Below are 12,984 nucleotides of genomic sequence, written 5' to 3' on the forward strand. Positions count from 1 at the left end.
TGAATATTCAAACACTGAAAAATGCCAGCAACATTACTGGATAATATAAAAATGTAACCTTTGAAACATCTAAAGAGGTTACAGTGCTGCACAGAATCACATGCTGAAATTGCCAATTTAAGGACATTCTTTGCTTCCAAAATTTATTTCATGGAATATCGTTTGCAGGATTTTGTATAAAGTATACTATGTATATGAACTTATTATTATTTATTTGTAAGAACTACCATTAATAACGGGCCCATAAAACATACTTCTAACATGGCCACAAGAGCAAGACTGACTAATTAGATGGTGCCATTTCTCTTCTACATGGTCTTGTCCTGTTCCCAGAAATGTCCACATTAACCTACAACCCAGCATGTCAGCATTTCTTGCTCTTGCTTTCAACTGACATTAGTGGATTCCTTTGAAACAGTAATATTTGTAGTTGGCTGTTAAGCTTTAATTCTCAGTTATAACACTTCTTCACTATTCCCAATTTCTCAACTGATTTTTCCCAGCGTTTGGCAAATTTCTTGAGAAATGCCAGGAAGGAATTACCACAGAGAAATATCATTTTGGGAAAGCACAGCATGTTCATGAAGCCACTTGAAGAGGTGATTTTGATTCAGGAGGTTAGGATCTTGATTTTTGAACTGTTTTGATAGGATGCAGAGGGATTATGTATTGAACAGGGATTGTTTAATAGAAAATTTTTTTTCTTTTTAAAGGCCATAAATTATGTGAATGGCAAAATATATACATCCAGACTTGCAAGTTTTTTAGATAGCTAAAGATTAATTCCTAGCCTTATTTTAATAAGCAAATATATTAAGTTCTTAGATTTAAAACACTCATTTTCCTTTCTAAGTAATTTAACTTTTTAACCAATTTATAATTCACGTTCATTGTTACAAATTACTTTTACAAGTTACAAATTACATTACAAATCTATTCATAATAAAGAGATGCATTCCCTAAGAAAACCACCTTTAATAAAATGTCAAGTAGTAACTATAACTTGCATTAATTTTGTTAATAAAAGAGAAAGTTTAGGAATTGGATAATTTTAAACCAAGTCATTTTTCCTGCAGACATTTTAACAATAAAAGTATTTTTAAAGCCATAAATGTAGTTTAAACTTAAGCTTCAATGATACAAGTTCAGTTTTGATTACAATTAGCTTTTGCTCAAAGTAATGTCCATTTTTTTTCCTCTCATCACCAGCACAGTCATTAGCTAGTCTTGCGCTATTTACTAATTCACTTTTCTTTTTAATTTAAACTTTACTTAGAAAATTAAGTTTAACTTGGTGACTAATTCACCCTTAACATCAATTGTTCTAAACAAAGTGTAAAGCTATTCTAACAAAGCTTTGTTAAGGGCTTGAGCAATAAAGGCCAGGGACTGAGCAAGGCTCACTAGCTTGAGCCCAAGGTCGCTGGCTTGAGCAAGGGGTCACTCACTCTGCTGTAGCCCCCCCACCAGTCAAGGCACATATGAGAAAGCAATTAAGGAATAACTAAGGTGCCGCAACAAAGAATTGATGCTTTTCATCTCTCTCCCTTCTTTCTGTCCCTATCTGTCCCTCTCTCTGTCCCTTTCTGTCTGTCACAAAAAAATAAAAAAAAGAAAATCAAAAAAATAAAGGCCAGGGACTAGTTCCCAGTAGCAACAGTATTATAATCAGCAACAGTCAAGTCAATGTAAATTGTGTTCCCTAATTAATAAGCTAGAACAGTCAACTGTTTTCTTTAATCATACTGCAAGAAAAACATCATACTGAACTATTCTGTAATACCATTTTGATATAACTGTTAAACACTGAAAAGAATTTCCCACTGTCAGGACTAGATGAAGCATCTTTTATGTTGTGAGTCTTTCAAGGACTATTAAAGATCTTGCCTTGCCCTTTCAAAGAAGTTCCCAAGTCTGCTCTGTTACTCTATCGAGAGTTTTTCCTCAGTTATATGTATGTTCTTCAAGATACTGTTTTCTGGTGATATGATGCCACTAAAATTGGGACCGTTTCTTATCACTTGGAATTTTTTATTTTCTTCGGTTTATTTTCTTTTTCTTTTGTCTTCCTCCTTGTCTTTCCTACTTTAATCGATATTTTGGTACATGTAGGCCTTGGCTCCTACTACCACTACCAACTCTTGTTTTTATCATAGCAGCAGAGCAAACCAATCACATCACAGCTTCTATATTACTGAGAACCATTAGTATTTCCTCACTTTGTGTTTTTTCAATTACACTTTACGTAATTCAATATTCTTTTTCAATATTTCCTCACTTTGAATTCTGGCTGCTCCAATAATGTACAGAATGCCAGAAATACAATACAATATAATGGAATTATTGCTATGTTTTAATTTAGGGTCATCAAAAATGTTATTGCAGTTTTGATCAATACTTCACAGAACACTGAAGAAACATTAAACAAAACAGGTAAGGAAGACTTCAGAATTAAATGTTCCTTTATTTTGCAGGTACTTAAAACCTTCAAGACCAATGTCTTTTATTACCAATTCACGGAACAATTTTTAATATTACTCTTAACCATAATAATTTTTATTACTTCCACACATGATTATTACATTATATTAGACTAAAATACATTGACCATTTGCATCTGATTAAATTTCATTAAATAATGTTGCATATAACATGATAGTGCTATCAATGATCATTTTCATACTTCAAAAATAATTACGTTAAAAGGTACATATAGATTTAAGTCAAAATCAAGTTCAATTCGCTTATTACAGACTGTTATATATCAATTTCTAAATATCTAGGGCCCTCTTACTCTTTGCTCTCTTTCCAATATGTCCAAAGGATGCATTTAACTGGCCCCACATAGTTACCCATGTAATCAGAGCTGCTAACAGAAAATGGAAGAAACCAAAGAAAAAAATGTTCTCTCTTCCCCACCTTACTTTTAGCCTATTCATGTTAAATTTTGTCTCTTAAACCAATCTTCTTGATTCCCTTTCTCCTAGCCTTATTGTGTCAAGAAAACCTGAGAACTGACATATGTAAATGTTTGTCCTTTTTTGGGCCTAATCAATAATTAATCTGGACACCCACTTTTTTTACCCCTCTGCTTTATTTAGTCCTCCAATACAATTTACTTACTTCTCAGCTTCCAAAGGCCATAGGTCTCAGGGTCTCAAGTCCATTTAACTACTTTTTCTTGTCAATCATTATTTACTAGCAAAAATACTCATAATTTAGCTTCATGATTAAAATGCTATCTGACAGTATATGTTTCTTAGTCATTACTTACACATAAAACTATTAATTATTCAGTTCTTAATTTATAATAGTAAGAGTGAACTTAATAGTAAGAGTGAACTTACTATTTTTTTCTTCTGGGATTTTAAATCATCCAATGCTTCATCTAGAAAACAAGATTTAAATCAAAGCTAAATCAAATATTAAAACACTTAGATATAAAGAAAAATCATGTCAAAAGATATACATTAAGCAAACACAAGAAAACTTTATCATTTCAGTATTTCTCACCGATATGTAGATAAAAATTCTCAATTTTTATCCATGTATCTTTTATATTTTTGCTTATTTTATACATTATAAGCTAAGTAGATGAACAAAAAACACCAACACAGACTACAATACCTTCCCAAATTTAAAAATATATTTTAAATGTTTTCAGAAACATTTACTATTTCTTCTTTCTTTTAACATTCACCCAAATTTACAAGCTACCAAATCTTTTTAAACATTAGTAATAAAAAATGGTTTTTTATAAAGAAATAAGTACATAATATATTTTATTATGTTACTCAACCTTTAAGATATTGAGCATTAATAAAGAAAATCTTTTGAAAATCTATAGTATTATACTTGAGGAGGGACTTGGAAAGGAAAGAGATACTAATCACTTTTTTCAAAATTAAACTTTTCTAAGATTTGTCTGCTTATTTAGGTTGACACAGTGAAGAATCAATTCAAAAAATAATGTATGAATCAATGTTTCCTTTACAAACGTATTTTAGGTTTCTAGTTCTTCTCTAGAAATACTGTTAATATCTACCTTACAAGTTAATTTAGGTTTCTAGTTTTAATCTAAAAATATTTAGCTAGTACAAGTAGGAATATTATTTCATCTGGAAAGAGTTTTAATTTGATTTAAATATTTTATCAAAGAAAATTTAAATAATTGTTCTTAATTTTTAATTAAATATATAAATAAAATTATCTCTTTACTGAAGTTCTGGGGTAGCAAACATCTGAATATCCAATTCAAACTATATCATTTATGTAAAAATCCCAAAGAAATAAGAACTGACAGAAAAGATATTATTAATATAAATTTTTTTTCCAAAATACATTAAGTAGTCTTTAATAAGCTAGCAGACTTATTATTAAAGGATGGAAAATATGCTGACATTTTTAATGAGAATAGTCATCTTCAGTTAGATAAGATGACCAACCCTTAATTTAATCTATAATAGATCCAACAAAAGAAATAAAATAGAAAATGAAAAAAACAGGAAAAATAGCTTCAGGCTTAATAATATATATATATATTGAGCACACTGCAATATATAGATCATGTATCAAGAGATGTACACTTGAAACCTATATGATTCTATTAACCAATATAACATTAAATTTAATTTAAAAATATATAGTACTTGGCTTTATGTTAAAAAAAAAGTATAAGACTAAAAGACAATCTTTTATGAAGTCTACTTGAAACATACATGCAATACCTATTCAAATTAGTAAAAAAAAAATTTTTATTTTTTTTTAATTATTCTGGAGTTGGAAACAGAGAGGCAGTCAGACAGACTCCCGCATGCGCCTGACCAGGATCCAACCGGCATGCTCATCAGGAGGCGATGCTCTGCCCATCTGGGCCGTTGCTCTGTTGCAACCAGAGCCATTCTAGCGCATGAGGCAGAGGCCATAGAGCCATCCTCAGTGCCTGGGCCAACTTTGCTCCAATGGAGCCTTGGCTGTGGGAGGGGAAGAGAGAGACAGAGAGGAAGGAGAAGGGGAGGGGTGGAGAAGCAGATGGGCGCTTCTCCTGTGTGCCCTGGCCGGGAATCGAACCCGGGACTCCTGCACACCAGGCCAATGCTTTACCACTGAGCCAACCAGCCAGGGCCACCAAATTAGTAAAATCTTTAAATGAAATGATCCCTAAAACAAATTTTTAAAGTAAAAATCCTTTTATATAATAACCATGTCCTGATGTGCCTATTTGTAAGTTAAAATACTAACACATTTGAATGAGAAAAAATGTTATATGACAAACTAAACATCTGATGAAATAATCCAGAGTTGGGATTTCATATTTTACTCTGGTTGCGATAAGAAACCATTAGATTTTAAGCAGAAGAGACAGAAGATCTGAACTACACCTTAAAAAGTCTGTTTATGAAGCCATTGAAGTACTACCAGCTAGAAATGATGACCCAATTAAGAACTGTAGCAGTAGTAAAGGTTAGAAGTGGTAAGATTCAAGATAATTTTGGAGGTAAAGATAACAAGACTTTGAAGAGGAGAGAAAAATGCAGGTTAAAGGGAATATGGAGTCAGGACAAGTCCCCCACCCCAACCCCGATGACTGCTTTGAGGCAGGATTATATGCCAGTAAAAATAATCCAACAGAAATAGATAATGCAAAAGAGAGGGTAATTCCAGGAAGAGATAACTGCAAAAGCAAAGTTGTAAAAAATGTCCAGAGTATCTAGAATCCAGGGCACAAATGGAGAGTTTAGCCATAGATGGAATCAAAATTATTCTTACAGAATACCATGAAGGATGACAACATACTGACTAACAGTTGGAGCTAACGATATATTTGGAGGCAGCAGTAGCTCCCATCTGTTTACATCTATTTTCTCCATAAAGTGAGACTATCAGGTGAGAGTTGCCATGTAGATTTTGTGGGGTTTTATTTGTTTGTGGCTTTTGAATTTTTATTTGATTAGGTAGTTTATTTGGTGGTTGGTTTTATTCCGGTTTGGTTTGGGGGTTTTTGTAGGGAGGTGGGTATTAGTAATTTGAGAAGAAATAAAATTTCAAACAATGCTCTAGAAAAAAAAGTGAATTTACTAGAGAACTATAAAATAAGACTGTGTAGCAGTGTTGAGTGTACATATGGTGTTTGCAATCATATATACTTTTAAGTAGGTCTGGTCAACATGTTATATGATTTTCCTCTAACATGTTTAGCTTTTCTGATACAGAAAAAAAAAGCATATAAATGTTTTTAACCAGGTAGGGTTTTGCCAGTCATTGAGTAAGCATATATTTATATTTAAACAGGATATGGTTTGCCAGACAAGTAGATTGGGAAGGGGGCAAAGAAGTCAAGGGAATCTGCAAGGGATAGTCATTGGGTTAAACCGAAGAATCCAAACTGAGTTCAAATCGTGAGAAAGAGAGCAGTTTGAAAGTCATATATCTGTATGATACTTATTTAGATCCTGAGTCAAACAAACAAAATATTTTAGAGAAAATGATATTTATGAGATAACTTAATATTTAATACTTTCAAATTTTATGAAATTAAGAATTTTTTTAGCCCTGGCTGGTTGGCTCAGTGGTAGAGCATTGGCCTGGTGTGTGTAAGTCCCGGGTTTGATTCCAGTCAAGGCACACAGAAGCACCCATCTGCTTCTCCACCCTTCCTCCTCTCACTTCTCTATCTCTCCCTCTCTCTCTCTCTTCTCCTTTCCTGCAGCCATGGTTCAATTAGAGTGAGTTGGTCGCAGGCGCTGAAGATGGCTCCATGAACTCTGCCTCGGGCACTAAAAAATCGCTCCAGTTGCAGCAGAGCAAGGACCCCAGATGGGCAGAGCATCACCCTTCAGTGGGCTTGCTAGGTGGATCCCAGTCGGGATACATGTGGGAGTCTGCCTCTGCCTCCCCTCCTCTCACTAAAGTTTAAAAAAAATGAATTTTTTTAAAGAAGCATGAACAAAGAAACAAAAAATACCTCTTGTAGACACAGATAATAGATTGGTGGTTTCCAGAGGGGAAGGGGGTCAGTGAGGGTCAAATATATGGGGATGGATGGAAACTAGTTTATTGGTAGTGAGCTCACTATAGTGTATACAGATACCAAATTATAATGTCGTACACCTAAACCTTATATAATGTTATTAACCAATGTTAACCTCAGGGTTTTTTAAAATTCTTTTTTAGCTGTTATAATGTATTGTGTTTCAAAAAAGAAAAAATAAGTCACATATAAATTTTATTAAAAATTAAATCTGCATATCTTTGCTTAATTATAGCTCATAGTTTTAAGACCTGAAAATCCTTAAAATCTGTACACATACAGGACAAATATGAACTATTTTATCATAATTTGCATATTTCAATAAAAACAGCCTAGGGGTTCTGAGGTTAAAGAGAATGGTACAATTAAAATAATAAATCAAAAGGAATTTAACTATATTTTACTCCATAACAAGTTTCCTATAAAGATTGATTTAACAAATATAATTTTTCTTGACCTAAAGAAATGATTTAGTTATGTGTAAATAAAAACTCTGAACAAGAGAGAAATAACACAAATAAAAAATAGAACCATCTTGATCATTTATAAGCTTTCTTATGCTTCACAGCAAACAACTCTTCAATATTTACCACATTGTTATTTCAATCACTATTGTACAACCTATCATTTAATTATAAACCAGTGCACTATAAGTTTTCTAAGGCATTTATAAAAACTTAGAAATTAAACTTACTATTTCTTTCTGTTCTCTTGGAAAAGAAGAAAATAAGCACTGTTCTTATACTCCAGATGCTAAAGAAAAGGCAAAATTAAGAAACAAAACCATCATTAGGATAAGAAATTACAAGCCATATAAAATAAAAACAAATATTCATTTCCAATTAGATTTAGGTCCACTATTTCTTGTTATATGTTAAAAATCAAAAAGTACTCCTTTCTTCTTTCAGAGATGACCAGAATTCTACCTGTGCTTTCAAAGGAGGAGTTCTCAATATAAAATCCATGGACCTTCTGAAGATCCTCTAAATTGCAAAATTGTCTTGGTATATAAAAATTTGTTTCTCTGGAGAGATCACTGCTTTCACCATTCTCAAAGGAGTTTTGAACCTCAACAAAAGATTAGGGAAAAGTTTTAGAATCCCTTATTACTAAGTAAATCTCAGCTTACTTTGTCTATTCCACACATTAAGGAAAAAGAACGTTTTAAAAATCCAGAGCTTTATACAAATGTAAGTTGCTGCTCCTTCCCTGTTATTTAACATTGGAGGGATCTTTTCTACTAAATGAAATAAGCTATCTGGAGGGGAAAAAATTCTTACCTTTAAATAATCATTCGATAAGCAAATTTAGCTTAATACTTCCTTCCTAAGATTTTTATGAGGATAATTGTTTAAACCATGTATTAGTAAGATAGTAAATGACATTTTAAAAATTTTAAAGGAAATCAAACAATAATCCTAATCACAAATTTGTCAAGGTCATCGTTTAAATTTAATGTAAATATAGCAAAATACCTCTCTCTATGGCAGAATACATCACTTTATAAAAGAATACATGGTATCTGATTATAAATTCAAGTAAGAATGAAAATCAGTTTATTACTCTAAAATGTCATTGCTCTTCTTGGGAGTCAGCCTGAAAGGAGTCACAAGTGAACCCTATCTCCTGGTATACACATTCCTGGGTAGTCCTCTCTCACCAGTGTTGGTCTGTGTGACCAACAGCATATGGCAAGAGTGATAGTGTGTCACATCAAGATTAGGTTATAAAAGGCTACCAGCTTCCATTTTAGACCTCCTCGTCCACTCACTATCTTATTCTCTCTTGGATTACTCATTCCGAGAGAAGCCAGCTGCTATGACATGAGGACATTCAGGGAACGCTATAGAAATGCCCATGTGGTGAGGAACAGAGGTCCCTGGCTAACAGCCAATGAGGAGCTGAGGCCTGCAAACAACTACATGTGTGAGCTAAGAAGTGAACTCTCCAGCCTCAGTTAAGTCTTGAGATGATTACAGCCCCAGTGAACAGCTTAAATGAAATTCATACACCCTGTATATACATAATAGACTCTGAGCCAGAACTACCCAACTAAGCTGCTCCCACATTCCTATCCCTCAAGAACTATGAGAGATAGTAAATAATTGTTGGTTTAAACTACTAAATTCTGGGACAATTTGTTACATAATAACTAAAACATGGTTATTATATCATTATACTTTATTTTCATGATCTAAAAAGGCACAATAACCAGCACCAAATTCCCACATGGTACTTGGACAACAACCTAAGCAAAAAACAAACAAAAAAAAAAGAAAAAAAATCAGCATTGTCCTTATCAAGGAAAGGAACATGAGAGAAGAGTTGTTAAACATAGTGCTCATAATCCTCAAGGATCCTACCACAGTAAAAAAGTCCCATAATATTTCTCTACTTCAATTACACTAAAACAGTGGCAAGCTGAGAGAAATGATTTAGAAAAAAAATACAGAGAAAGAAAACAGAGAACACAAGAGAAGGAACTGCAGAGATAGTGACTGGAATTCTATAGAAAATCAGTTAATTTTCTTTAATGAGTAGATACTTTCTAAGACACATATGCAATTTTCAAAGCATAAAAACTACAAGAATTGAAAGATTCCCTTATTTCAAAATAAAACTCATTAGTCCCCCTTTGTGTACAATAAATTCTCCTTTTGTTTTTTACCAGAACTACTGCAAGAGAAAATGAGCTATCAATTTTCCATGTATCAAGTCTTTAAGACTTGAAAAGGTAACATGTAAGATATTCTTTAACACTAAATTAAATGAAACACTTTGGCATTTCTAAAATAAAATTTAGAAAAAGAATTAAAGTATTTCAGGAATCAATAAATTTATGAAAATGTGGCAACATATTTTGGGAAGATATTAAAGATATTACTGACTCCCAACTTGAGAATAGTGACATAACCAATCAACATTTCCCCCTCCTCTTCTTAGAAATAATCCAAAGAACAAAAACAAAAACACAAATTCCTTCCATAATAAAATGAAGAGATAGCTAAAACCCAACTCAAAATATGTGGAAGGGCTCTCAAAAGCAATGAAGATCATGCAGGGGCTCAAAAGAGTAGAAACAAAGGACAACGGCTTATCTCACAAAGAGGCAGCAAGATAAACTTCTCAAAGTGTAAAACCTAAAACCTTTGTTTATAGCAAGGAAAATAAGACACACATGCTACAGGCCGAAACTCCTCAGTTTGGTTCCAACAATAACACAGAGAAGGAAGAGCCTAAAGAGAAATTATTCTTTCTGCCAAACTTAAGTGTTCTTTTTCCAAAAACCACATAAGCCCTTATCCAAATTATTGAAATGTTTTAGATGAGATTTAAATACTAAACAAAACTAAAAATGAAAAAAAATAGATCTGAATATTTATAACTACGTTGAATATTTTATCTGTTTATTTAACTACCAAAGGCTTTAGCAAGAATAACCTTCATATTCAGACAAAAAACAATGATTTATTTTGGTATAAGGAGTAAAACAGGAATCAAGCTTTACATTTTATTTTTATCTACTTATTTTTCAATATAACTAACACCCCCAATGACCAGAATTGTCATCTCTATTATATATAAAACAAATCACACATAAAAATTTCTTTTGGAATTTATTTCTGGATTCTGTGTTTCTTTCTTCGGTCTGTGTTTATAGTTATACACTATACCAAACTTTTAGTTAATAAACTTTTATAATGTATTTGATATCTAGTAGACTTCTCTTTTTTAGAATTTTCAAGACTATTCTTATGTGCTGATTTTTCCACTAAAATTATAGAAGTGTGCCAAGTTTAAAAGTATTGTTGGCATTTTTATCATCACACATTTTTAGATTAATTTAGGGAGAATTGATCTCATTGCAATGACTCTTCTCATCCAAGAATAAGATGTGCTTCATTAAAGTCTCAGTACATAATTCTTTACAAAATCCTATGAAGTGAATATTTATAAATATTCAAATATTTATTAATATTGCAAAAGGAAGGCTTGAAAAGTAATTTTCTTATCCACCAAAGTAAATACAGCTGATCCTTGAACAACACAGGTTGAACTGTGTGGGTCCACTTATATGTGGATTTTTTTCAATAAATTTATTTTCTCTTCCTTATGATTTATTAACAACATTTTCTTTTCTCTAGCTCACTTTAAGAATACAGTACATAATACATATAACATACAAAATATATATTAATTAACTGTTTATGTTATCAGTATTCCAGGCAATAGGTTATTAGTAATTAAGACTTTGGGGAGTTAAAAGCTATATGTGGGTTTCTAATTGCACAGGAGGGTGGGAGTCGTTGCCCCTAACCCTCACATTGTTGAAGGATGAACTGTACTCTCCTTGAGTAAATATCAGGAAATATTCACGGATAACTTCTCCTTTAAGAGCCAGCTGTACTTGATGAGAGACACTTTGTATTCTTATTAGAGTGCCATGAAACAAATGTTTAACTTTCCTCAAAAGTCTACAAATTATATTTGTTAATCTAGATTGAGAAAATCTGTTACAAATCAGTTGGGAGGAGGAATGCAAAGATGGAAATTATACAAAAATCAAAGCCCTATCCTCAAATAATATGCTATTTAGTAGAACAGCGATTTTGGACCAGTGTGCCATGCAAGAATTTTTAAAATGTGCAATACCTAACTATTTTATCAGGAACACTGACCTCTTTTTCCTTAGACTGTCAAATAAAAATGACAACAGTCAAAACAATAGCCGTACAGTGTGAATGAATCAAAATTATACCTATTTTTTTGTCAGATCAGCAAAAACTACATTTTTTTGGTGTACCACAGAATTTTAGTAATTAGTTTACATGTGTCATTAGATGAAAAAGATTGAAAATCACTGAAAATAAGAAAACATAAGAAACTGGGACAGGACCACCTTTCCTTAGTTCTTTTGCTTAAAATTTTCCCCAATAACCCCATTTAAAATTTTAAAAAAAAGCACACAGAGGGAAAATAATCATCTGGGGATGTCAACATTTTATGCTAATTGGTCTCTAAAAGGATCTTACAGAGAATGAAACTTCTAGAAAGTTATAATCTGTAAAAATAAGGTATCCAGAAGTAAAAACCTCTAAGATTGCTTATAGAGTCAGTTAAAGTAGAGGCAAAGTTTAATGTTTGTTCACTGTTAGAAAATGAAGCAACTCTCAAGGTAATGCATACCTGCCAGTATAAGGCAGAAATACAAAAATCCAACCATAACCCATATCTTCACTCACTAAGCATAGCCTTAATGACTTCTAAGTTCAGCATTTATATTATAATTTCAGTTTCATAAGAGTTGAAAAGATCAGACATACATAGTAGTGAATCTGAAAAGTAGAAAAACAACAGGTTGGAATCACAGTTAGTTCCTTCACATTACCTCCTGAAAAGATATAATAAAAATCTTAAAGTATCTCATGTAATGTATTGATACCATAAAAGATCATCTGGATCCTGACCAGGTGGTGGCGCAGTGGATAAAACATCAACCTAGGACGCTGAGGATCCAGGTTCGAAACCCCAAGGTCACTGGCTTGAGCACAGGATCATTCAGCTTGAACACAGGGTCACCAGCTTGAGCATGGGATCACAGACATGACCCCATGGTCACTGGCTTGAGCCCAAAGGTCGCTGGTTTGAAGCCCAAGGTTGCTGGCTTGAGCAAGAGGTCACTGGGTCGGTGAGAGCTCCCTGGTCAAGGATGGTATGAAAAGCAATCAATGAACAACTAAAGTGATGCAACTACAAGTTGATGCTTCTCATTTGTCTCTCACAAAAAAAAAAAAAAAAAAAAGAAGATAATATTGGAATAGTTATGATTATGCAATATATGCTTTGCCCTGAATCCATGGCCTCTCTGTCCAGTAAAAGCATTTGGAAAACTTGGACTACAGATAGAGCAGTAACTTTTTGCAGTTACTGTGTAGATTTCTAAGCTTTGACAT

At 32.8% G+C, this 12,984-nt stretch overlaps 1 protein-coding gene across 4 annotated transcripts in view; it reads right to left on the bottom strand.

Annotated features, from left to right (window-relative positions):
- The window catches only part of LNPK (lunapark, ER junction formation factor), a 91,279-nt gene that overhangs the window by 57,805 nt on the left and 20,490 nt on the right, over window positions 1-12,984 (bottom strand). For all 4 annotated transcript variants that reach the window (XM_066345589.1, XM_066345586.1, XM_066345588.1 and 1 more), the window contains 2 exons: window positions 7,725-7,783; window positions 3,348-3,388 (listed from right to left, as the gene is read on the bottom strand). In XM_066345589.1, coding sequence (XP_066201686.1) covers window positions 3,348-3,388; window positions 7,725-7,783 — 100 coding nt within the window. The remainder of the gene's footprint in view (window positions 1-3,347; window positions 3,389-7,724; window positions 7,784-12,984) is intronic.

This window comes from Saccopteryx leptura, chromosome 7 (genome assembly GCF_036850995.1).
Source record: "Saccopteryx leptura isolate mSacLep1 chromosome 7, mSacLep1_pri_phased_curated, whole genome shotgun sequence".
NCBI lineage: Eukaryota > Metazoa > Chordata > Mammalia > Chiroptera > Emballonuridae > Saccopteryx > Saccopteryx leptura.